Source organism: Rattus rattus, chromosome X (genome assembly GCF_011064425.1).
Source record: "Rattus rattus isolate New Zealand chromosome X, Rrattus_CSIRO_v1, whole genome shotgun sequence".
In the NCBI taxonomy this organism is placed as follows: Eukaryota; Metazoa; Chordata; class Mammalia; order Rodentia; family Muridae; genus Rattus; species Rattus rattus.
The window spans coordinates 22,985,021-23,011,821 of NC_046172.1; the positions used below are offsets into that span (position 1 = coordinate 22,985,021).

The following is a 26,801-nucleotide window of genomic DNA, read 5'->3' on the forward strand; positions in this document are numbered from 1 at the left end:
TCAAACTCTTGGAGAAAGTAAAGGGTATGTGGTGTTGGGGAGGGGGGAGAGGAGACTCCAAGGACATAAAACAAAAATACTGATTGAGACAATCTTTTGGTGGCAGGATTACAAATTGTATTCTCCTATATTTAACTTTTTAAATATATCTTAATATTAAAATCATAAAAAATTAGTATGAGAGTTCAAAGAGCTAGAACTGCAAAGAAACAAAAGACTTCCTTGCATTCCATTCTTTCTTTTCCTGGTATTTAGGCAGTCATTGGCAAGTCAGCCTGTACACAGGGTGACGTGTTGCTTGTGTCCTCACACTGAATGATCTCTTATTCAAACATGCTGCCTGATCATTTCAGAATTCACTCACAGGGAGATACTAGGAACTGAATACCAAGCCTGGCTTTTCATTAGGGCACTCTGCCATTTTTCAATTAAGACAGACTCACCTATTTGTTTTTGAAGTGCTGATGTGTAAAACCTCATTTTCCTTCCTTAGCACACCCGCCTGTGCATTTTATTCTAATTGATTTCCATGGCCTTGGTAGAGTAGCAAAGAAACCAAACTGTGTTGCTACAGAGTTGTTGGTGCTGGAATGGAAGCCGCAGCTCTCACAGGATAATGCTGTGGAGAGGCTCTGAAACCCAGTTGAACACACTGAGGGTTTGGATGAAAGGGCAGGCATTACTCATGGTGGCTTTGACAAAGTGAGAAGGGAGACTGAAAAGCCACACAGCCCTTCAGCAATGAACAAGCCTGGATGAATCAGTCAGGTTTAATCTCGAAGGCCAGGGAAGAACTGTATAGTGTCTTCACACACTGCCTTGCTTGCATTTGCTTTTTATTAAAGGGTCTTCCATGCTTTTGAATAAAAGGAGCTTCCCCCTCCCACTTCCTTACGTATTATACCTAGAAATGAAAATATCCTCACTCAAACTAATGGGGTCTGTGAAGGACCTAGGTTCTTAACAAAAAATCCTGTTTCCTGCTCGAAATATTGTTTTAGAACAAATAGAGACCACAGGAAACATCTGTGTATACAAACAGGCCAGTTCACTAGGAATAAAAATGCATTATGCATCACAAAAGTCTAAATATTTTTATTAACAGTGTATTAACCAAGAACTGAAAAGAAACGAGACCCCCTAATAGCCTGTCCTCCTCCTCTGCCATCAAATGCCTGCTTCCATATTTCATTTTAGTCTTAGGAGGGAAGTAACTCTGAAATCTTATCTTAGATTTTAGCAATGAGTTTTCTATTAAAAGTTATTTCTTTTCCATCTCAGACTGAGCAAAGCTCTGGGCCAAGGGGGTTAGGGAATTTGTTTCATAAAACTGACAGCTTGGCGAGCATTCAATCACTCGGCACTCCACAGCCCAGGAGAACAAATAAGTCCTTTTCTGATGCTGCTCCAGACGCATTACGATGTATGTTCCATTGCTTTATTTCTGCCTCCGTGCTGTTTGCCTCCTGCAGCAAAAAGAAAAAGGAGCAGAAAGCACATCGAGAAATATGGCGAGACCTGTGAGGATGTGAAATTAATCAATCATAATCTCATTTGGAAGTTGGAGAAAAGCGTCCACACCAGATATGAGATTTCAGTGGCTGATCCTGGCCTTGATTTTTAAAAGACCAATACATTTGGGCTACCATCGGCCATTTTGTGGTCCTGTGCTCAGTGCTTCCAGCTATGTGGCTTTGAAAGGTTTGACAGTGGCTTTGATAAGGCAGATAAAGAAAGCCTTTGACAGAGATGCTGCCAAGAGCAGGTGACTAGCTTACAGCCATTACAGACCGGTCACCCTCAAATCCTATACTAGCAAGAGCCCAGTTTGGAAACTTCTAGCTTAATAACCTTAATTCAGAGCAGCCCCAGAAAATAAAGCATTGCAAAATGCCTTCCCTCTCTTTTAAGAAATTGTCAGGCCTTTGCTTTCCATTAGTACTCATGCTCCAAATTACGATTTGAAAATTCTCATCTGGGTGTGGTTGTTCGTGCTGCTAAATCCAGCCTCAAAGATACCAAGGCAAGAGAACTGCGTAAGTCTGAGACTGACCTGAGCTACATAGTGTGTTCCAGGAAAGGCAGGACTATGGTGCGAGATGCTACCACAAACACAACACATAACAACAAACAATCAAAAAAATTCTTGTGTTTGACATAGCTAATCTAAGCTACTGTTGACAAGGGCGATGAAGAGGGTACAAGAGAATGCTGGAGGCTGGAGCAGCCGTTGTCTCCACTGGGGTCAGGTGACACTGGCATACTGTGTGCGGAACTTCTTCAACATGTAGACTTAGTTATATGTGGCTTTTATCCCTGTGTGTATCTCTCAGGATTTTAGACAAAAAAATGAAAATGAAAACTGAGGATGGATCATTTTGAGAGCTTTCTCCGTCTCTATAGCCAATCTTTTCAAAAGGAAGTATTATCCAGAGAACTGTGCTGCCCTACTATTTAAAAAAGTTTGACCTCTTTAAATCATAGCTGAACCTAGAAACCCGTAAAATCTGATGCTAATTTAAATTTCACTCACGGCATCCTTTTGCCTGGGAAAATAGAGCTATTTACTACTTGTTTTGTTCATTTGTTCCTCACAGACTGATCAGAAAGGAAGGACAAAGATAAGTGAAAAAGCTCACTGTCACCCACAGGATCAAATTAGGACATTGTAGTGCCCTAAAGGATTGTGTCTTTCCGCAGACTCAGTCTCCACTGGGACTTTTGTTAGCCCTTTGCTCCCTGAGGCATGTGGGAGCAATCTCATTCTTCCCTTTTTCTGCACCTCGTCCTATTTTCTCCTTTGTACTATTTCTCTTTTTCTTAAAAAAGATTTATTCATTTTATTTATATGAGCACACTGTAGCTGTCTTCAGACACAACAGAAGAGGGCATCAGATCCCATTACAGATGGTTGCAAGCCACCATGTGGTTGCTGGGATTTGAACTCAGGACCTCTAGAAAGGCAGTCCATGCTCTTAACCACTGACCATCTCTCCAGCTGTGCTATTTCACTGAACTGAATTGCTCTAAGCGTCTACCCCATTATTCCCTATTGCTGGAGGTTCGAGCCACCAAAAGAATAAGATTTTAAAGATGAGTACCTTATTTAAGATGAGTCGTGCCTCCCTTTGATGTAATTTTTTTAATTTTACTTTTCTTTTTCTGATGTTTAACTGATACACACACACACACACACACACACACACACACACACACACACACTCACAATTTTACTCATGTATTGGAGTATGTGATATTCCTTTCTTCAATCATTTTTTCCTGCATTTTGAATGTAGTTGAAGGCTTATACCAGGCCTCAAAGGGGAAAAAGTCCCTTCCATTAGCTCCTTGTTTCAAGTGCTCTCCCCGCCCTACCATTTACAACATGGTTTCTGTTTTGTTCCCTGAGGTTCATTTTATAAGAGAAACAGTTATGCTGGAGGTGGAGAAGGGAAGCTTCTGAAAACTTCAAAATTGTAATTTGGTTTTGCAAGTCTTACGAATAATGAAGAGCTGCAATCACTTTAAAAATAAAGGTCGGAGTGGTTGACTGCTGGTAGGTTGGATCCAGCTTTTTGGTGCTCCTATCAAAATAAGGCTTTTCTATGAATGATGAGCGTTCTTCCTGGTTTGTTTGAGACTGTCTGGATTTTGAAACTGAAAGTCTCATGTCCTAGGAACCTTTCTTAATCACAGAGAGGAAAATGCACAGATGACTGCTCATGCTAGTGGTAGGCCACCAGCCAACTCCTTTTATTAGTCTGTTCTGTTCAAAGCCTGAACCAGCAAGATCATTTCCATGCTTCCGCTTTTAAAGAAGCTTACTTACTGAAAAATCTATGTATTTGTAAAGTCTTTTTTCAGGCTGCCAAGGACTGGTACTCTTGGGTATGTCCAGGTCTGTCTAATTTGCTTATGACCTAGAGTAATTTTAATCTTCTGATCCATTCGTTTATTTGTTTTTTATGGCAGTTTATTCAGAACTAGGGGCTCAAAAGATGACATGGGTCAGCCCAAGATTTTATGACCAAGAACCTAAGACTAGGCTCCCATTACTCCTGACTGGGAAGAGAAGGTGATGCTGCACAGGTACACACTCTCTCTCCCTTCTGAGTTCTCTAGCCCACCAAAGGGCCTACAAGATAGAAGCCACAATGTTGTGAGTGTACTCTAGCTGCCAGCCATCCCCAAGTCCCAGACTTAGCTCATCTGGATTCAACTCTCACACGTCTTGAATTATTATAATAGCTTCCATTAGTTTCTTGTCTCCCTTCTTGGATCCACAGAAATTGGGCGTCTCTCTCTCTCTCTCTCTCTCTCTCTCCCTCTCTCTCTCCTCCTCCCCTCCTCCTCCTCCTCCTCCTCCTCCTCCTCCTCCTCCTCTTTCCCAGCCTTCACTGTGGTTCATTCCCTACCACAAGAAAGATCAAATATGTAAGTTAGATACTGTCACTGGCCTCCTTGAAATTGCTCAGGATTAAGTCTAAGTTCTTGATCAATACTAACAAGAACCATTATGATCTGTGTGTGGTCACCTTTTCTTTGCATGGCTCTAAACCTACCCTTTGACCACCTTGATTTTCTTATCCACAAAAGAAAACATGTGTTTCTCACAGGTAAGATGTCATTTAAGTCGAAGCACACATATTAGATTCTGGTCAGGAGCATTCAATTCACCTTAGATTGAAAGAATGTGAAGTCAGTCCTCCACCTCCAGCATCAGAAGTGTTGGAAAGGGCCTGGTCTGCCATAGAAAGAAAGAGGTAAGCAATGCATTTGAAGGAAGCACTTAGATGTCCCGTGTGGATGAAAGGTGAAGAGCTTCATGCTTCAAATCCTAGGAGGGAGCTGAAAGTGAATGGAGGTCAGTAAAGGAAAGTGGGCTCAGTCATGATGAATGGCAGTGACAGAGATTAGAGAGATCCAGGGCTATGGTTTTGTAGGAGCATCCTCATTGGCTAGGCCCATTTACGGCTAGGTGGCATGGAATTAAATGGTGGGAAGATGGAATTAAACAAAAGCGCATGACTTTCACATTTTCCCTTTAATTAACAGGGGCAGACACCCTAGGACAATAGAAAGGAGGCCTTAAGGCCTTACTATCTGCATCTAGATGCTATGGGTCCCCTGTCAGGAGCCAGGAAACATGGGATTGTCAGAGATCATGATTCATACGGGCTTTGGGAAGTGCTGCCTGACTCGGGAGAATGAAGGTTGGTATGAGACCAAGCCACAGGAATGACACATGATTTCTGCTCTCAAAACACAACCAAAATCCAAAAAGAAAGGAGAAAACAGAGGGCAAGACACAGAGAGGGAAGAAACCAAGCATAGATTCTTTTGGAAAAAAACAAAAACAAAAGCAGATTTGTACATACTTATGAAAAAAGAAGATTCCACATTACTTACTGTATCATTCCAAAGGAAAAATGCCTTCGCCCTTACTTTTATAAGAAACTGTAGCTCTTTCTTTCCACCTGTTGTTTTTTAAACAAGAGAAGCCTTAATATTGTTCAAACCAACACTATTTAAAATATTGTTGATCAAGAATCAACACAGGCCACATCTGCCTTTTCAGCTCTGGGGCTTGTAGCCTTTGCCCTTCAAACAGAACAGACTATCACTGGGGGAAATACTAAGGGAGAAGTGAGGAGAACCTAGTTTTGTTATCACGTCTTACTGGCTTCACTCCTCTCCTTTCCTAGCTAAGTATTCTGTCCCCATTTGATCACAGACAGCAGCAGATGGGACATCAAATGAGCCATTCTGCCAGCCTGTGCTCTCACTCACCAGGGTGTTCAGACCATTCCTGGAGACCTGGTCTTTTCCTCCATTCTGTGCCTGGCTTTCCACAACATGCACCCCCAACCCCAACTGCCCACAGTAAAGCCAATACTTTCTAGAACTGTTGTCAAATTCAACATTAAATCCAGCTGCTCCCAAAACAAAGGTGGGGCTGGATGAAGGCTCAGTTCTCTAGTACAACAGCCAGAAGGAAGCCTCTCTAAGCTGCTCTGACTAGGGCCATCTGCAGCCTGGGGTGGGGGTGGGGCGGAGGTGGGGAAGGGGCGATTCAAATGCACACTAAAATACACTGGGCTCCCAGGAAAGGATTAACTGTTCTGGATCAAGAGAGAGGAAGACTCAACGTGTTACATAAAGCAGAGAGCAGAGAGGGAGCTTATGGCCAGGAAGTAAGTCAGTAGTACCTCGAAGTAGTGCGCTATCCAGTGCACTTGCATCTAGTCTCATGAGGTGAGGACAATCAACACTTCAGGCCTTGTTCACATTAGCCAGCTTTCTAGTGCTCATGGGAAACAGCTACTAGAATAAACAGTGCAGCCTCCTTCCATCACTGATGAGAGTTCTACTGATTTATGTCTAAAATCCAAGCTTTAAGGTGTGTGAGTAGTATGATCTTGTGCCAATTACTAATCCTCTCCGAACCCCCGAGCATTCATTCCACTGTGAAATGGGCCTTCAGACATCCACCTTGCAGAAATGACATGACATGGAAGTCGCTGGGTAGTACTCTCCCCGCCTGGAGCAGGAGTTGGGTAGGTGACAGGGAACACTGCTGTTCTTATGATTTTCTGTGTATCCATTGGAGTTATTTCTTAATGAGATGGACAAAATACACTGCTTAATTAAGCAAGGCTTTAGTTAGCTTCAGTGCTTCTATCACAGAGTTCAGAGCTTGTGGAAGCAGCTGTTATTGACAAGACAACAGAAGAGTGCTATGCAAAAGTGGTATTTATCTCTGGCTAGCAGGTCCAAGAGGTGGCATCCTGACTGAAAGGAATGGAGGATGTGTAGTTAGTCATTCTTGAAGCCGGACAGCCTCATTTGGTGAGGGGATTTTCTTTTGCCTTCCTCCTTTTCCTCCTTTCACCCCTCCTCTCTCTCCCCTCCATCTCTCCCTCCCCTTTCTCTGTGTCTGTCTATCTTTCTGTCTTTCTTTGTCACTAAATTCCACAATGCCTGGAACAGCCAATATAATGACATTAGACTTAACACTTCATGGGTTTTCCCACATAGAAATACCCGAGAATTCTTGAGACCTTCTTGTTGATCATTTCCACCCTGAGTTGCATATGTGCTAAATATAACCCAGCCTAGACCGGTTGCACAACGTGGAGATAACCTCTCCGGACACCCGATTTCAGGTCAGTCAGGAATCTACAAGAAGGGGTTAGGAAAATGAATTGAGAGCTTCATGCATGTCACCTTATTTGAACTCCCTGGGAACATGTCCTTTAGCTAGGATGATGCTACCTGAGAAGCCCTTGAGCAAAAGGAAGCTGGCAAAGCCCCATGGAACAGCAGTTAAGAGTGCAGCACGAATCAGTCAGAGCAGGACAGAGGATAGGGCCAGGCGTGGAGGGGGCATGCTTTTGAAGTTTTTATTCATAGCAATGGTAGGCAGAGCTGAGAAGAAGGCGAAGGACATTTAAGCCCATGGGAATTGGCAGCAATTCTGGCATTTAGACACCAACGATAAAGGTGAAAGGTGAATGCTCAAATGTTCCTGCGCGATGGCTCAAGTTTTCCCTCAAATTCTTCTGAAGAAGTAACTCCTTCTTTCACATAGAACCAGCTCTTTATGGTCAGAGAGTAGGAGAGATGAGTAATGGACTTGCAGTAGCAGCCCCAGGATCCTTGCTCATGTTTTATTTGACTCTCCTCTTCCTTCTCTGTTTAGGAAGTTTAACAAAGGCTACCCTTCCTGATATACTGGCTCCTTGGGGACAAGCACTGACTGCTTAATATTATGGATAAGCAACATGTTTTTATAAAGAGGGTGGGGGCTTGAGAAATTCAGTGGTTAAGAGTGTACTACACTTGCAGAGGACCAGAATTCAGTCCCCACATCCATATTGGGCAGCTCACTCTGCCTGTAATTCTAGATCCTGGGAGATCTGATGCCTCTAGTTTCTGTGGGCACACTCACTTGCATGTACATATCCACACACATACATATAATTAAAAATAAGATGTGACTATTTTTAAATGCAGAATCCATGCTGGAGAGAGAACTCAGCCAGTAAAGTACCTGTGCACAAGGACTTCAGTGTGACCCTCAGAAACCACATTCTAAAGAATCAGAGCACGGTGGGGTGCACTTGTAATCCTGCTGCTGGAGAGGTGAAGATGGTGACATGGGTGTGGGGGGCATTCAAGGCTCACTGTCCAGGTAGCCTAGCTCCAATGGATTAGTGCAAGTCAATAAAAGTGTATGTCTTAAAAACAAGGTGGTACCTGAGAACAATAGCCCAGGTGTCCTCTGGCGATCCTTACACACACACACACACACACACACACACACACACACACACACACACACACACAAGAAAAAAAATTAGACAAATTTTAATTTTGTTAACTAAAAAGATGTTAAAACCCAATTGTCATTGGCTATCTTGATCCATCATAAAGAGATTTTAACACTAAGAAAAAAAATGCCACAGAACTCTAAGGACAGCCATGCTAACTTCAGGTCCAGCTACCCAGCTACAAAAAGTGCACTCCAAGCTGGAAGACCTGGAGTGGGTTTGTCTCATCTGGAAGAACAGAGAAGAATCTTCTTTCTGTTCTTAAAAACCAAACCAAAGCAAACAACAAACAACAAAAGAACAAAACAAAACAAACAAAACCCTGCAAGTGATATGCCACAAAAGATCTTAAGACAAATGATCTCACACTGGTATTTTTACATTTAATAATTTCATATTCAGTGTGAAGGTTAGTGGGGTTTGTTTTTCACGAAGAAAGAAATTGCAGCCAGAGCTAATTGCTCAATCTGAAATGTAACCATGTTTTTTTTTTTTTAGATGTTAGAAAGGAAACCAGTAATGTTGCTGAGTTTTAGCAAAGAGCATAGAGCATTGTATTAGAAAAAGTAAATGCAAATGCTTAGGAAACATCTTCAAAAGCCCTGATATATATATATATATATATATATATATATATATATATAATATATATATAAAAAAAAGACCACACTTTGTGCTTCCCTAACATTTGTCTTATTTATAAAATACAAAACTCAACAGCACCGGTTCAGCCATTTCCTATCCATTGATTTGTTAGCCAATCAATGGCTTCTTAATCTGAAAAAAAAAAAAAACAGGGTTTCTATAGGCGTGTTCAGCTAAGCAATAAAGAGAAAACATCAGGACCATCTGGAAAACACTCTTCTGGAGTCACAAAAGATAGTGGCCGCCTTTGCCCAACCTGCTATAAATAAGAGTCTCAGAAAAAGAATAAGAAAGAAATTCATGCTATTTTCAAATATGTTTCTGCTTACTCCAGCTGCAATAGAGTTTATTTACCCTTTTCCTATAGCAGGAAGACTGTTTGCATTTTTTATGACAAGGGTCTAAATGTTTTTCACAGCCATTTCCATTGCCATTATTTTGAGGAACAACATACCACTCAGACCTGTCTGTTTGTTTCTGTAGCACACAGCAGTGGCCCCAGTGGCCTCTGCACTCGCATACTGGCCTCTAAAGCCCAGATTTATGATCCTGCTTCCTCTTCCAGAGTTGTAACCATCACCCTGATCTGCAAGGTACTGGTAACTCAGAGTGATCAAGTCTGCTGCAGATCAATGATTTATCTGCTGGGTCCAGCATATTGTGGATTACTGTGAGCTTATTGCTTTTCCCTTTTCAACAATAGGGAAGACTCACAACACTCTGTAATCGAGGCTGGAACTCACTGAGGAAGGTGGCCTTGGCAAGTCACTGAGGACTCATCTTTCCATCTTTGTGCACCAGCTAAGCCTACCAGGGAGTTCTTTTGTGTATGAATTTCTGAATACCACAGATACTCTGTGGAAAAGGGAAGTCTGATAGGAGTGGCTACAAGATGCACCATCCCCACCTTATTTCCTTTCTGTACACCTGCCTCTCTACATGCATCCCCGTGCACTCATTCCACTCACAGACTGGTACAGCCAGGGTAAGTGGGGAAGATTTTCTTTGTGTACAGAAGGATCCACAGTTCTGTCTTTCCCTTTCCACATATGGGCAAGACATGGATTACCCCCACAATGCCTTCCGGAACATGCGTAACTCCTATAGCTAGTCTTTTAAAAATATGGTTCAGAGTTTGCCCTGATGAAAATTTGTCATATTTTCCTGCTATCCAAAGAACCTGCTAGCATCTTTTTCCTGGAAGTGTTTCCCAACTAGAGGTGTTGCTAACCAGAAAAAAACTTGTGAGGGGTGGGAGAACCCACACAATGATTGCTGAATATATGCCATCTTCCCATCACTGGCTTTTGTCAAGAGTACCAGAAGCACAGAATTTGTGGTGAGTAAAAGGGATGTAGCAGTCTGAGATGTGCCTGCTAAGAACAGAATGCTCCTAAATCCACTAAAGGGCTAACTCCATTGGCTCCGAAATTAAGCTGCTATAGGAAATACAACAGTGGGGCATTGGCAGTGCAGGAAGATGTCTAGTGGAGTTGATGTCATACCTGCAATCAGGTGTGTATAAAACAGAAATTATGGGGAGTAATTTCTTCTCTTAGTCGGAGAAGCTGCAGGGTCCTGCAACATGGCCCCCCCCCCCATTTACCTATGACTTATTCAATTGCCTGCCTAAAAATGTTAGGAAAAAATCCCGAATGCTTAGAAATCTTATAGATCCATCCGCAATTAAAATCAAGCACATGACCCACTTCCAACTGCTAATTAATGAATTGTATATATAAAATCCAGAGGGACATTGCAAATTGAAATTTTTATTAAAAAACGAAATTCAAATTGAATTTTCTGAAAACCACAAATTACTTATTAAATTTTGCTCTAGACCAGTGTTTCTCAACTGTGGTGATTTTTGTCACAAATGGGTCTTTTGCTGGGGTTTAGGATAGGGGAAGGGTTAATGACACTGGTCTTTGGTGAATAGATACCAGGAAGATTTCTAGACATCCTACAGTACTCAGTCTCCCACAACAAAGGCTGGCCTCAGCCCAAGTGTCAATAGGACCAATATGGAGAAACTACTCCAGACAAAACCCAAAAAGGATACATAGCCCTTAACACACATAATCTTGGCAGTCAACAAAAGGGAAAATTTTACTTTCTTCAAAATATAAGGTTAGTTTATCCATGTGTTCACTAAGGACATATGTACTGTTTTTCTACATACATGAAAAAGATTCTCAGCCAGCATCTTGGAACAGTAAAGAAATATCAGAACAATGGGGTATTTAAAATGCCTATTTCACCAGTCTAAATGGATGGAAATTAATATCTCATAAAAATAAAATGATTGTCTAGTTATGTTCCATGTAAAACCAAAATCAATATATTGTGTCTCACTTAAACTTCAATTAGGGTTGTTTCATTTAAAACAACTGAAACAGGGAAATTTCATTCTTTCTCATTTTTGCAAGCTGGGTTTAGCTTTCTGAGCATGAGCATCAAAAATAAACAAATAGACAAAACCCTTTCTGAAAAGTAGATTTTTAGAGAGGATAATAAGCTTCTGGGATCATTTCATTGTACTCATATAGATTCAGTCATTTTTTAGTGAACAAAACATGCAGCCCATTCTTTTGGTTATGCTTGCCTGACTGTCCAAATGCCCTCAAAACTGGGATGATGAATAGCATACTTTGGCCCACTGTACCAATTAATAGTAAGCAAAATAATTTCCTAGAGCCAAGATAGGACGTTCTGCCTGGTGTGTACGGTGGTGGGAAGGTGGGAAGAGGATCTTTCAGTCAATTTCTTTTCAAGGAATTGTAAGAGCAGGTGCTGTGATTCCCTGGGATTTTTGTTGTTGTTGTTGTTCTGGAACATTCTATGTGGCTCTGCAGTGCCCCCAGCTTGGGAGGTGAGGAATGATTGTGGGGGAGGGGGCCAGCCTATCCTCCTCCAGTCAGCTTAGATTTGCTGGATTGAATCTGTAAAGACAGGCAGACTGACAGATAAGTCATTTGGGCTCTCCTAGACCTCTGTTTCTTTCTCGGAATTATAAGGCAAAAGTGGCCATACATACAAAGACAAAAATAATATTCACAACAAGAAACGCCCCCAACACACCCAGTCTTGGCTGCCAGCAAGGCTTTCTCTGTTGCTGAAAAAGAACAGTTGCTCTAGTGCAGCTGGAGAAGCTTTTCCAGGGAACTGGTAATACCCTGGCTGTTAATGAATTATTTTTCGCCAGAATGTCGGATTCTTCCTGCGCTCCAGTAAACAGTCTGCTTCTGCCATGGGAAACAAAAGCAGCTCCTTCCGAGGAGCCTGAGGAGGTCAGCCAAGGGTTCCCTGCGGGGGCAGCGCCCTCAGGAGCCAGAGCCACAGGCGCCCGACCTATAAATCACCACAGTCCCAAGTTCATTATTCCATCCCTCTCCCATCTATTCATGCCTTGCCTAGCACCCAGGGAAGGGTCCAGGAATGTGTGGCCATGGCTGAGATGATCCCACAGTGCCAGCTGAAACCCTTCTCCCACTCCTGGGGTTTCCTCAGGTAGCTTTATCTGTGGTATTATTGGGGTGTGTGATATTGGGTTTCTTTGAAATCATTCTGTGTTCCTTAGAGAAACTGTATCTTTGTTGCTGCTCACATGAAGCTGTCAGAAAATGACTGAGTATGGATCCTCTTTTCTTCTTTAAGAATGGCCACAGCTAGAAACAACCCACTCTTCGCATGAGAGTATCTACTTGGCACATTATTCTCCAAGCACAAATCCCTGAGAAAGATATTACTTTAAGCTGTTACCAGGGCAGGTGTGAAAGAAATCAGTGGTCTAGGCAGGAGCTAATCCTCCAAAGGATGAGAGCATAGGCTGGGTGTTCTGGAGAAGTGAGAGCAAAAGAAAAGGAAGAAGCCATTTTGTTCAAGCTAGTCTAACCTTTAGGCCCCTACCCTGCCTTGAATTCTGAAGTGGGTTTTTGCAGCCCACGAGATTCTCAGAACAGAATCACAGGCATGCCTGGTGGAGAACTCCCCAAATGGCTCCTTAGTTACTGAAAATCACGATCGTCTAATGTCAGCCATTGTGCAAACTGAGTCAGCACAAGGCCTCCCATCTGTCACGGAGACAGAGGTATTTAACTCCCCACTCCCCAGCATATTTGCAGGTGCTATGACATCACAACATTGGTGGATAGTCATCACATTAAAAATTAAAATAAACAAGCAATATTGAGTTTAATTCTATATCGCTTGACCAATATATCCAAAATATAATTTCACCACATCACAATACAATTGTAAGTGCCGGATGAGCCCTTTTGCATTCTTTTAGTACTCTTATAAATCCAGCGATACATCACGCTTATCTAATTTAGGACAGGCTGCCCGTCAAGCATTCCATACCCATGTGTACCAATGGCTTTTGCATGCTACAGTACTCATGTAGAATATGACCATTAAGAATTTCTATTAGTGTGGAGCTGAAAGGCTAAAAAGCTGTGGGAAGGGGAGTGACAGGCATGAAAATGATGCGCTCCAAAATTCTCACATGTATGGAATTGTTAAAGCTGATGATAACAATAGAATTCGAAACTGTGAAGATTAGAATATTCTGGAAGCCCGGTGGAGATTCAAATGGAAATGTAAGAAACGCACATAAAAGATACATAATCTGAAGGTTTGTGTGCCACCCCTGCAATTCATTTGTTAAATCCTTGTGGATTTCTTAATCCACAAGGTAATGGGATTGGGGGGTGGGGACATCCAAGAAATGATTAGATCATGAGAGTGGAACCCTCATCAAAGGGATTAGTGCCTTTATAACAGGGACCTCAGAGGCTAGGAGAGGTAAATCAGTGGCAGACCCTAACATGCACAAGGCCCTGAGAAGGACAAGGAGAGAGAGAGAGAGAGAGAGAGAGAGAGAGAGACAGAGAGAGACAGAGAGACAGAGAGAAGGGAGAGACAGAGACAGAGATAGAGACAGACAAAGACAGAGAGACAGAGAGATAGAGACAGAGAGATAGAGAATTCACTTTTGCCTTTTGCCATGGGAGAACACAATGAGAAATCACAGTCTATGAACTTTAAAAGGCCTTCACCAGACACTGAGTTTGATAGCAAACTTATCCTGGATCTAGTCTCTGGAACTGTGATAAATTTCCATTGCTCAAAGGCATGTAGTTTAGCCAGTTTTGTTACAGTAGCCCAAACAAACTAAAACAGATCAAGCATATATTTCAGGGGCAGCCCCACAGATGTGGGGAAACCACTAAGTACAACCAGCATTGCTCTAGGCAGCTGCTGGTTGAGCTACGTCCACCTTAACGGTTCTGGTTTGCTTAAGGCAGTGGCTGTGATAGAAAATCACCAAGGCCAAGTACATCTTCCAATAACAATTGTGCATTAGCAATCTAATTTGATGAATCAAATACAGAAACAGAAACATGATCAAATTACTACATGTGCCTGTGTCCTTGCCTGGGCCTGTGCATGCATATGTGTTTTTGTGTGTTCTTGGCAAGAAAGAGAAGGGTCATGTGTAACATCCAGAAGGACTAATGTGGCTGCCAAAATGGTCTTCTCGCCAGCTGCCATCAGAAGACAGAGGAGAGCAGTAGACTCAAGAGGCTCATCAAACACTGTGAGTCACAAAGCGGAGGCCATGAGTGCAGAAAGAATGAGATGCTGGGCACCCAGGCAGATGATCAGGTGGGAGGGAGAAGTGGCAATCAGAGGCATTCTCCAAAGACAAAGAGCCTCCAACTCTCCAGCAAGCATGTCGCTCTGATCCCCAAATCAAGCTTAATTCAGAAGCCCACACAGGCTTTTGTGCATGGGGAAAGTGCAATTAGCCATCTTTCCCCTCATAGAAAGCCTCATTCTCTGAGGTACTCCTCATAGTCTGCTCCGAGAGGCGGCAGTCCAAAGCCCCTCATTTTATGCACTCAAATCCTGACTCTTTGGTGGTTTTGGAATTGCTAAGGTCTAAAGGCTATCATCTGATTGGAAGGAGGTCCAGGGCCTTGCATAGCAAATTCCCTCCTCATATTTATTTAGTATTTGAGAAATAATAAAGCATCAAAACTCACCTACACTTTGGTCCCACCTTAGACCTTGAGCATCTCATCTGCATAATGAAATTAATAATCTGGCCACACAGTCTCACATAGGCATTATAAGAATTAAACCTCGGTTTGTCAGAATGGGGCTCAAATAGGAATATGACACCCAAAACTAGTCCTCATCAAACATACAAACCTCTGGATCTCTCTTGCTCTGTCTCCCTTGACAATGATTTATGGCTCCCTCTGCCACTGTTCACTCCATCGACTCCATCATTTGGTCACTCAACTTTCATTTAGCTAATAATTGTAGGTTTGGGGGGTTCTTAAATGAAAGGGCACCGCCTGAATTAGGAACAGGTTTGGTGCTACCAGGCACATGCGCAAAACACAGCTGAATAGGGGGCCTCCACTGGAGGGTCCCCCCCCACACTCACAGATACCACACTCATTTGCATACCATATTTTGTGAAGGGCGTATGGGTTTAGGACTTTGGCCTTCAGAAGAAATAAATAAGGGGCTTTGAACAGGGCAGAGACACATATTGCTGCTTAAATCATTACCACTGAAGACTGGGATCAGAACAAGACTGACAATTTCTCTGAGAATTATCTGTTAAATAACGCTTCACTGGGGTCACAGGGTCACTGAGAAGGTTTGCCACATATTCAGTGCCTGGCAGACAGGGCAAGAACAAATGTTGGTTTCCTTTCCAATTTATTTCCCTCTACTTCCCTCCTCCCCAGCAATCTAAGGTCAGAGGAGGGGCCAGAGAACAGACACTTGCTATTTGCTCCCTGTGGCTTCTGAGCACACCCTGCGTATAGCTGTCTGCATATACAGAATAGCTCCATTCCGGGTCAAGGGTGTCCCCAGTTCCTGGGTCATTGGAACTAGAATCTTCTGGCTGCTGGCACTGGAGCTCTTAGGCCACATTTGCTCACATGCCTCCAAACTTACGATTTTGCTTTTTTGGTTTTTTTTTTTCTGTTTGTTTTGTTATTGTTCGTTCTTTTCTTTTTTTCCCTGCTCTTTTCTTTTGCCTGTTTTCTAGGTAAAAGATGTTGCAGTTAGCTTTATACTCCTTGCCTAAATGCCCACCCAAACTGCTCTCAAGCAAGCACTGGACACCACCTGGGAAACAGTTTTCTCATTTGCTCCTGGGATGAACAGGTTTTCCTGGGCCAAACCTCCCTGCATGTGGTCTTGGATTCTTTGAATAATGAAGGAGCCCCCTTGGATAGGCTGAATGGCCCGGAGTTGGTGCCAAAACGGTCAGCAGCTCCCTGCCCCACAAGTTTCGGTGTGACTTGGCTCCAAGTGCTACGGCCACCTTGGGCATGCACCCAGTGGACATCTGTCAGGCTGAGAAGGAAATAGCCATTTGCAGAATACAGTGTCTGTGGGGAGGGAACGGGGCTTTCTAAAATTGGTATATAGCTTCCCTGAGCTCCTAAGGGCCAGAGAAATTGGGATGCTATCAGGCTAATGGCTTATAATTCTGTGTCTTTGGACTCATCCTTGCTTCTGAAAGTAGCACAGCACCCCACGTTTCCCTTCTAGGAGAAAATAAGAAACTCAGGGTATGGGTGCATGGTGCTACTCTCTAGGGAGGTGCACCCTCCCCACAAGCCTCTCTACTGTCCCCCTGGTATACCACTGTAACAAAGGCTCTGCCACAGCGCGTTTTCAAAGTTAGCTGAAGTCTCTTGCTCTACCAGCACACAATTGTGATGACTCTAAAGGAGGGAAGGGAAAACAGCTAGAAAACGGTGGGAAAGAGATCCTGGGAAAGCAAAGAAAAATCTGCCTGATGCAGGAGAGGCTAAGAATTGTTTTCATCCTGCCGGCTGCTTTTCTCTGTGTTCAAAGCAGACGCTTCCAAGAATTGGCTAAATAAAGGGATCACACCAGAGGATGCGAGATAATGCTAAACCAACAAAAACAAAGACCAAACGAAACAGAGCGAGCCATGAGAATATGCGGTTATCAAAACTTTGTTTGGCTGTATCTATTTATCATCGCCGCACACCCGGGCTCTGCGGAATATCATTCTGTTGATGTCACTTATCCTCAGCAAAATATTTACACATCCTTAAAAAACGCCAGATGAGGGAGGCTGGCCCTCTCGCTGCTGCAAGCCGCCTCTCAAGCCCATTGCCAGGTCTGGGCAGCTCAGAGGTGAGGCACAGGTGGATGGTATCCAGTGGATACAGGTAAGAACAACTGATAGTTTTTAGGAATGTGGCCACCCAGGCGCTGTGCCCTGCCCAGCCCCCCACTTCTCTACCTGACTCTGTAAGAAGCAGCCACATCCCCCAGCGCCTTCTCCTCTTCCCCCTCCCTTTCTCATTGATTAAGTTCCCAAACCATTGTTAAAGCTGGATTGCCGCCTTTTAAAAAAACGGCTAAATTCATTAGGTTTCTCTCTTCCAAAAGAGAAATATTCATAAAAGTTTGGCAGTCAAAAGAGAGGCTGACTGAATACCATGGGGTGGGTAACAAGTCACTCTTCGCAAAGCCACGGTCTTCCTTCTTGCTATCTGTTTCTCCACCCATCCATCGTGCCCCAAACCCACCGCGGACTTCGGATAGGGAAACACAAAGCAGCAGCTGTTTGGCAACATTTCGACCCCTCGCCAACAACTGTGGTGGGATGCCATTTCCCCACCCAGGCGGAGCTTATCCTGAACAATAGTAGGGGTTTAAATGGCAAACAACAAACTTACACAGAACCAGTCCCAACCCCGAGGGAAAAAAAAAAGCCAACGCGCAGGAAGGCAATAACTCCCTTCGCAGCAAAAGGCGCCGAATGCACGCATACAAAAAAAAAAAATGCAGCCAGAACGCTGCTTGGTGCCTAACATGGCAGAAAGCCGGGGCTGGTGTGGCCACCCCGGGTCTGGGCACTGTGGGGGCACCGGGGCTCCCAGGGCGCCGACAGGCACTCACCCTGCTCCAGCGGGATGCGGGACTTGCTGAGCGGCACAAAGAAGATCCCAGCACGATCTGGCAAAAACCAACTTTCCACCCTGCTCGCCAGGGCCGCCAGATACGTCAACAGAATCCATCTTTCGAAGGGCCTGGAAGGCGCCTGGTTTTCCTGGCTGGGGCAGAATGGCAGATACCGAGACAAGCCCGGTGCGGTGCCCGGGCACGGAGCGCACTTCGTGCCGCCCTCTAAGCCCAGTGCCAGAGCGGGTGGCGGCCCAAAACCCACTTCGGGGCCCCCGCCCCACCGGCTGGCGCCGCCTTCCCGACTGTCCCCGGCCGGGCTGGCCAGTGCGTAGCGCCGGCCAGCAGGAGCCTGGCCTGGGCGAGCAGCACAAGTGGTAGCCTCGACCCGCGTCCCCGCCCCCGCCCGGCCCTCCCCGCTGGCCCCGGCCTCTGGGCGCCGTCCTGCCCCCGGGAACAGGCAGGCCCCTCCCCGGGCGCCGGGCCCCGCCAGGCGCGCCCAGTCCGGCGCGCCCCCTGCGTCCTGGTGGCAGGTCCGCTTGGGGAGGGCGGGGGTAACCCCGAACAGCACCGGGGTGCCGCAGCCGCTACCTCGGGATCCGGGCTGCCGCCTCCAGGAAGCCACGGGGTGGACGTTGGTGTGGGAACTCTCTTGGTCTGGCCTCGCCGCTGGGCGCCTGAAGGGGTGCACAGCGATGGGATCCTCTGTCTTTGCTGTCACCCAGCCGCTGTCGCTGGCCGCCACTGCCGACTGTGTGTGTGCGCGTGTGTGCCTGTGTCCGGGAGAGTGTGTGTCTGCGTGCAGCGCCTGGCCTTTACTATATACACCAAGGGGTGGGAGGAGGCGGGGAAGGGGAGGGCTTGGGGGAGGTGGCGGAGGAAGGGGAGCAGGAGGGGGGGCGAAAGGGTACCCGAGGAGGCGGTGGCAGAGGAGGGACAGGTGATCTCGCCCCACAGGGGAGGGGGTGGTTGTGGGCGGTGCAGGACAGAAGGCTGGGGAGCTGGGAGGCTCTCTCTCTCTCTCTCTCTCTCTCTCTCTCTCTCTCTCTCTCTCTCTGTGTGTGTGTGTGTGTGTGTGTGTGTGTGTATGCGCGCGCGTACATGCGTGTCTGTGTCTGTGTCTGTGTGTCTGTCCGTGCTCTCGGGTTGGGAAGGCCTGGACGAGTGGAGACTTTGCTGCTTCCAGGAGATCTGGAGACCGTTCTAGATCTTAGGATGAAAAGCAAAAAAGAACAGAGCCCTGAAAGGGAAAGTGTTTGGTTGATAGAAATGGGAGCATTCAGAAGAACAGCTACCACCCTCCCTAATATGCCTCAGGAGATTGCGGTCTAGGTCAGAGATGACACTCCCAAGGCAGGACATTAGCAAAGACAAAATTAGTCCAGAAACAGAATATCGTGTCTAACCAAGAAGTGATTCACATATTAATTTAACATTTATTATGCACCCAGTGTTTGCCAGATACTGAGTTATGTAAGAACGGGAGTTACAGACATGATGAATACGTGTCTGGTGTCCCATAAATAAACACTATGAATCAATAAACACTGGTCATCAAAATTGTTTTAAGTCTAAATCCATTTTACAATGTTTTAAGAATGCAAAGGAAGCAACTGTATTATTGGTTTAACGTATCCTCAGTGATGCTGAGGTTTTTCCTGTTAAAACAGGATGACGATATTTGAGAGTGAATGCTACAGCAAGAATTGCTTTAACCTGGTCAGAGAACAGTGTGACTCTTATAATCCTTTGTACACTCAAACCCCTTCAAGCTTCAGCATTGTGGCTATTAGTTGTGGCTTTTCTCTAGTAGAATCTGGGGTGACAACAAGGACACAAAATACCTAGAGAGCTGCCACCTTAACCCACCTGTTGATAACTAATACGGGAACCTGTACTTGTATGTATAAGGGTTCCTTCTAACCATGATGTTATGCAAACCTACTGCAATAGTATCCAGGGCCAAATTATGACTCTGTGGGAGCTTGTGGACGTCCTCATAAAAAAGATATTAAAAGTTACACTACAGTTGTTTTTGTATAAGGATAAATAAAATGTCTTCAGTTTCAAGTAAAGTATTTTTTTGAGGGGGTATAGCTTTTCAATCTTTAGACTGTTTCTATATGTACCTCCAGAATACTGTGCCCTGACTAACACTGTACTATTAGTGGAAGTCACCCAGCTAGTACCCATCCTTCCTACTATATTTTCCTTTCTTGAAAAAGAGTTCATTTAATGAAAAGTCAGTCGATACAGGGACAGAAAGATAAATAATCAAATTTTGGGAGCTGATAACATCTTCCTGTTTTGTTTTGTTTTTTTTCAGATGGGATTTGGGAGTTTAACCCACCCTAGAGTACACAGTACCTGTGGTAATAGTTACCTGTGAACATGTCTTCAGTCATTTAGTTGACTTTCTTTGTTCAGGGTTCTTGGATGTGTCAGTCGCCAGACACATCCAAGTGTGCTAAGCACTGAACTGATAAAGGAAGGTATAGATTGAGGGCTGATCGGTTTGGAGTTTGATGTTAATGGATGATTGAGGAGGTAAGTGAGGTTGGAAGCTGGAAGACAAGTTGAGACTGTCTATATTTGCAGTAATAAGAGATAGAGCCAAGGTAGTGTAGGCACCAGTGAAGAGTGAGAACTGGAGCCAAGATGTAGAATCAACTAATGATTGGGGACCGGAGAAAGAGGAGTGGCTGATTCATGTGTCGGGGTAGGTGGGGTGTACTCACTGAGAGATAGAAGACCCTGGGAAACAGATCTGGGACTAAAGATGATAAATTCATTGGAATTCCAAGACAAGGACTGGAATGTAAAAGCTTGATTTGAACATAGACAGAACACTAGTAGAGAAGTAAGGAATGCAAACTGAGATGTGAGTGCAAGAGCGCTAGACAGGATATTTATTATTGGAGTCAATTTCCACTATGAGGAGTTGGAGTTTAAAGCCATGGGCACCCAGTGAATAGGTGAACAGTGAAGAAGGTGGGTGAGCGGTACTGATTTTCCTGCAGATGGACAGAGTTCTTGTTAAGTATAGAGAGATCCTGGTAGTTGTATGAATGAGGAGCACATGGAAATAGTAATGGCTACCATCTAATGAATGGTGAAATGTCAAGCAGTATCTGTGCCAGGGAGTTCTAGGTAACTTGGTTTGAGTAATGGGCCTGCTGGGTAGCCATATAGGCAGGTGTAGAGTTCAAAATCTAAGCAGGAGATAGTGAGAATTGGTGAACTAGCTACAGATATATAGTCACATAAACCTGTAGATGATATATGTGAATTGATTTGGTACCTGAGCTCATTATCCCGTGGCACACTGACATAACCTGTATGAGTGAGAACACATGAAGTTCTCAAGGGGTGAATAAAAGTCCTTGAAGTTATAGATGGCAGAATGTTAGTGAGCAGGAGTACAGTAAACATTCTTACTGATACCAAATAATGTCTCCAATGCTGAAATTTTTGTTGTCAAATTATTTAGGGGGTGAATAATGTTTACTGACTGCATGAATGAGGTGGCCATTTGACAAGAGTAATCACAATGCAAAATGATAAATGATGAAAAATACAAGAGTCAGTTGAAACATGAGGGTTAAAATCAAATATATAGGGAAAGTAGATAGTAACCATTCAAAGAAACTGTCCAGGGCAAATAACAATTTTATATGAGGAATAGTCAAAGCTCATGGGAAAGGGGGAAAAGGTACATTTGATAGGATGACAATGGTGACATAATGGTGATTTCTAAGGTGGTTTGTATGGGTAGAGGTGAGGGATTCAACATTCACCTGTATTATGCACATTGGATACAATTATCAAAGACTAGATCAAAGGATTTGTGAGTTTGTCCTCCAGTTAGGTAATTGGTAAGCATACACTGAACAACAATGACTTTATAACACTAAGCTACATGCTAGAACACCAAGAGTAATAATGTAACTTCTTGGCCTGTGTTGAAATCTCTGAGTCCAGGAGGAGGTAGCTCTGTCTAATCTCATAATGAGCATATCATCTCTTTCTATTTTGAAGAGATTTTTGAGAAAGTATCTTGATTAAGAAACAAGCTCATTGTAGAGAGCTTTGCTTATGGAAGTGTCATTCCATAGTCTCCATTTCTTTTGACTAGCAGAACATTAATGCCCAGATGCCCATCTCTCTCCTGTAAAACTTAGGTGCTGTTTAATTTGATCCAAGATTTAGGGTGGCTCTGTTTGATCTAAGAAATACTCTATCCATCATGCTATAGGATGGGTCAAGTAGATAAAAGAAGATATTTTTCTGGGGGCTTGTGGATATGTTCTTACTCTCCAGGAAATTATCTTTCCCTCTCACAAAGGATGTGAGGATAGTGACACTCCATTTGCAGCTGAAATGTAACCCAATCATATACTTGAACATCTAGACCATATTCCTACTCACTGTGAAAGAAGCTACTATTAATAATAATGCTAGGGCCAAATTTGGGTCTTGAGAAGTAGGTCCAGGAGGAAGTATTGCAGAAGACAATACACTCAAGATAGAGAAAGAACTGAAGGCCATGTCTATTACTCAACTAGAACAGTCAACTCTAGAGTTGGGGCCTATACATCCTTTTATGTAAATGCATATGCGGCTTTTTCAATTAAGTTTCTTTGGGTCAAATCTCTATTGTTGGCAGACTGAAAGCATCCTAAGAGTGATACACCATACTAGGATTATCTTTGCTTTGTTTTAGTCCTATTTCAAAATTAAGGCACATTATTGAGATAGTACTAATAAAAAGAAATAGATTAGAAAATGGCTTGTATAATCTGACCCTTAAAGACGTTCATATACAAACATGTGGTTGTGATCCATGGCTGTGCTGAACTTGGCAGGCCATCTGGACATCTGGTGGTTTTCACTCTATCAACACCGTCAAAGCATGATTTTGCACCTGACAAAGCAGGGAGACTCCCGAGCCAGGGGCTGGAAGAGTATTTCTGTCTGATGTTGTCACTGCTCCTTGTGGCTTTGAACAGCTTCTCTGTTGAAGTTGCCTTCTATCTTGAGGTTGTTAATTCCTTATACCAATGATAGCCATCTTTCCCTTCAAGTCTTGTCTTTCCCACTTTATTTTAAACATCAAGGAGATGCACTGCTTACATCTTTCCTTGACTCCACTTTAGTTCTCTTATATGTAAGGCCTTCAGTATGTGATTGTCAAATTCATTATTATCCTCCTTTGTGCTTGCTCTCCTGTTCCCAAGAAGCTTTGATTTCCATATCCTCCTACAAGTATTACAACCAAATGCACTTTCCTTTTCTGAGTGAAGATGAGGTACAAACAGAGAAAGCTTGGGGCTGGAATTATGTGGCTATTATCTGAGGCTATGAGGGCTCTCCACTTTAGCAAAGAGCTCTGAACAAGCTAAGGGAGGAGGCTGATTATGTGAGACACAGGAGATCTTATAGAAAGTCACTAACAAATGACCAGAAAATTACAGCCAGGATAGAAATTTGGACTCAAATGCATGAACTAATAGGACAGTGGACTTGATTTAGTGGAAAATGGATCCAGATTTATTTTGAAGAAGTTGCTTTCTTTGCTTCATGGACCTTTATTAATTGTGACATGGGTGTGACACACAAAGGAGCAAAGACATATGTATGTACATGTATGTGCGTGTGTGCATATGCAATGTACGAGTGTGTGTGTGTTTATATGTTTCTCCTCTGAACCTCATTTCCCTCACACAGATGTGCATAAACATGTATGTATGTACACATACACACACTTGCCCTCATACATACCTTTATATGTGCCAAATTATATTATTTGTCTAACTTTTTATCTTTTCTTTCTTAAAAATTCATTCACAGATGAGCCAGATTTGTCTCTAAGAAAACAAAAATTAGGGAAAGCACCCTTAGTCATAAGTATTAGTATCAAATAAGAATATCTCAAAGTGATCATTAAAAACTAACTGCTGAGAGCCTCCAATGAATCAGTGTTATTATTGTTAAAGCTATAACCCATAAATAACCTCAATTACCCCCAAAACACAGACCTTTAAGGCCTAGGACAAGATCGTACCTTTGCAGTATCTTTTGAAAGGGCCATTGAGTGCTGAGGATTTTCTCAGTCACCAACCAAACTGACTATTGGAAGTACTTACTTATCCCACAGATATGCCCTGGCTGATCTTCCTAGCACAAACATCATGAAGAAAATGTGATCATCAGTTTCCCAGATGGTACCTGCCACAATATACATGTCATTTGTCACTCTGCCATGCCCTATGTGTGTCTAAGACTAGTAAGATTTGTCCTGCTTCATTCATTAAAAAATCTCTCCAATGTAATCAGTAGTGTTTCTGTGTCTGTAACTTTGAGATTGAAGGAATTGCAAAGTTTCACTCTTCAACATATTTATTTATTTTGATGTATTATGTGTATGAGTGTTTTGTCTGCATGAGCAGAAGGGTACTGCAGAAGCCAGAAGAGGCCACTTGATCTAATGGACATAGAATTGATGTCCATTGTCAGATGCCTGATGTAGATGCTAGGAACTGAGTCTGGGTCCTCTGTAAGTCTCTCTCACCTTGTCATTCAGTTTTGAACAAGATGGCAATGCTAATACAAAAGGGAGTTTAGTCTGTTTTTTCACCCTGTACAACCATCTGAGAGGGTGGTGCCAGAGATTGAACTGGGGCCTGAGATATCCTAAGATTGGGCTCCATCATTGACCTACACTCTAGCCCCCATGAATTGAATACTTTTAACAGAGGAAAAGAGCACAAGTGTAAAACCTATCTTGTCCATCCTGGTTGATATTTCCTCTCAGGCAAAATCTTCGATATTCTTCACCATTAAGGTTATCCTGGCCTGATTTGTGGGCCACACTACCTGTCTTAGTTAGGGATTATATTGCTGAAACCAAACACCATGACCCAAAGGCAAGTTGGGGAGGAAAGGGTTTCTTCAGCTTATATCACCACTGTTCTGTTCATCATGGAAGGAAGCCAGGCAGGAACTCAAACAGGGCAGGAACCTGGATGCAGAAGCTGATGTAATGGCAAGAGGAAGTGCTGCTTCCTGGCTTGATCATCATGGCTTGTTCAGCCTGCTTTCTTCTAGAACCTGGGACCACCAGCCCAGGAATGGTTCCATCCACAATGGGCTGGGCCCTCCCCCCACTGGAGAAATACCTTACAGAGACTTGCCTACAGTCCCATCATATGGAGGCATTTTCTCAAGTGAGATTCCCTACTTTCAGATAATTCTAGTTTGGGTGTCAAGTTGGCATAAGACTAGCTAATGTGGTACCAGAGAGTTGGGGCTGAGCTGAAGCTGGCTTCTCTAACATAGGTTTCCCTTGTTCTTAGGGAAGAACCCTGGGTATCACTCTGGCACAAAGCTACAGCCTTTTGCCAATGATCACCTCTGTAACTTCTTCCCACGTTGACCCAAGACATAGAACTAGGCACCTGGGGTTGAATATTTGCAGCACTCTTAGGCTTTCTGCCAGCTCTGTAGAGCCATAAAGTATCCTGACCTGTCTTTGATGTCCCCATGGCTGCACACATGATACACAGTTGCTTCCCATTCAGTCATCTCCTTCCTTACATGTGGACATGTTAGTGGACATGTTGCGTAAATTGTGGACCACCATCACCTGAGTTAATTAATTAATTAATTCTCTCATGCCTTCTATTACATAGGCCCTTGTTTTCATGAGGACATTTATAAATAAAACAGAGAGGACTTTTGGAATACATTACTGCTTTTAAAAATTCACAATTAATCTAACAGTACTGAGAAATATGTAAATGTGTTCTTTAATTGGATTGCTTATTATAATCCTTATTTAAAAATTGCGAGTAAGTGTAAAAGGCTATCCTAGCTTCAGTATAAACATTCAATCACAAGAACCTCCAATGACCTGTATGTTTTCTTCAAGTGTTCCTGTTTATAGTACTTCTCAACTGAAATAACATTCCAGATAATTTTATTCCTGCACAGGTCCCTTAATACATTCAAATAATAAGCATTTTAAGAATATTACCAAATCATAACAAACATTTTCAATGGTCATATTAGATTTTCTTCAGTGGATTCATTAGCATATACTTATTCCGCCCCCCCTCTACTGGGAGGAGATACTTGCAAATTCTGCTGTTATAAAGAACATTTTTATCTCCGTGTACATAAATGTTCCCCCATTGAAAGGTATTCCTCAGAGAAAGTACACTGCTGTAATGTTCCAAGGACAGACACAGAAACATATGTAGCCAAGCTGATTTTAAAAAGGAGATTATACTTACCCCGTGAACATGAGATCTGGAGGGCTCTGTCAGGAATACTACACCACTAGTGTTTTCTCTGACTACTAGAGAGCAGGGCTTTTTTGTTTGTTTATGAACTTGTTACTTGCCCATCTATTGGCGTTGTCAGCTTATTTTCCTTGTTTCATTCTTTGTGACACCACAGTTCTTGCATCTTATTAGCACACCCATGACCTTTACTGAACACAACTAAATGTCGTAGTAACAACAAATAAACATCACATCGTGGGGCTTTTGTTGATGTTGTTGTTGTTCTGTGAGTAGGGCTGTTACTTTTTAAATAGACAAAATTTATTTCTTTTTTTGTAAAAATTATGTATATCTATCATCTGTTTTGCAGTTTTTTTTGTTATTTGGATAAGGCCTAATATATCTTCAATCATTCCACTTGTACTCATGTAGGAGACTTGGGTTGTTTTTAAGGTGGGATTTTAGATAGCTCATGCTTATGGATTAATACTGTGAAAATGACAATGTTACAAATGCTATCTATAGATTCAATGTAAGCCCCGTCAAATTCCCCCCTCTT

The 26,801-nt window shown here is 43.2% G+C and overlaps 2 protein-coding genes across 2 annotated transcripts in view; both read right to left on the reverse strand.

Annotated features, from left to right (window-relative positions):
• Positions 1-18,733, reverse strand: part of Rai2 (retinoic acid induced 2) — a 61,394-nt gene extending 42,661 nt beyond the window's left edge. Inside the window, 1 exon segment of the mRNA XM_032889966.1 lies at positions 18,549-18,733. The gene's annotated coding sequence lies outside the window, so the exon portion shown is untranslated.
• LOC116889057 (collagen alpha-1(I) chain-like) lies at positions 1,080-25,575 on the reverse strand. The gene is made up of 3 exons (XM_032890246.1): positions 25,554-25,575; positions 17,955-18,495; positions 1,080-1,466 (listed from the first exon to the last, which is right to left on the reverse strand). The coding sequence occupies exons 1-3, from the start codon at positions 25,573-25,575 to the stop codon at positions 1,439-1,441; spliced, it is 591 nt and encodes a 196-aa protein (XP_032746137.1). The 3' UTR covers positions 1,080-1,438.
• Between the last annotated feature and the right edge of the window lie 1,226 nt (positions 25,576-26,801).

What these genes read in the sequence shown, in the direction of transcription:
- LOC116889057 (XM_032890246.1), bottom strand. Translation starts at nt 25,575, where the DNA reads ATGTCCACTAACATGTCCACAT. An exon ending in GTCCACTAACATGTCCACAT is followed by an intron (nt 18,496 to 25,553) that starts GTAAGGAAGGAG and finishes GCCCTCCCCAAG; the next exon opens with CGGACCTGCCACCAGGACGC. An exon ending in CCGCATCCCGCTGGAGCAGG is followed by an intron (nt 1,467 to 17,954) that starts GTGAGTGCCTGT and finishes TTTTTGCTGCAG; the next exon opens with GAGGCAAACAGCACGGAGGC.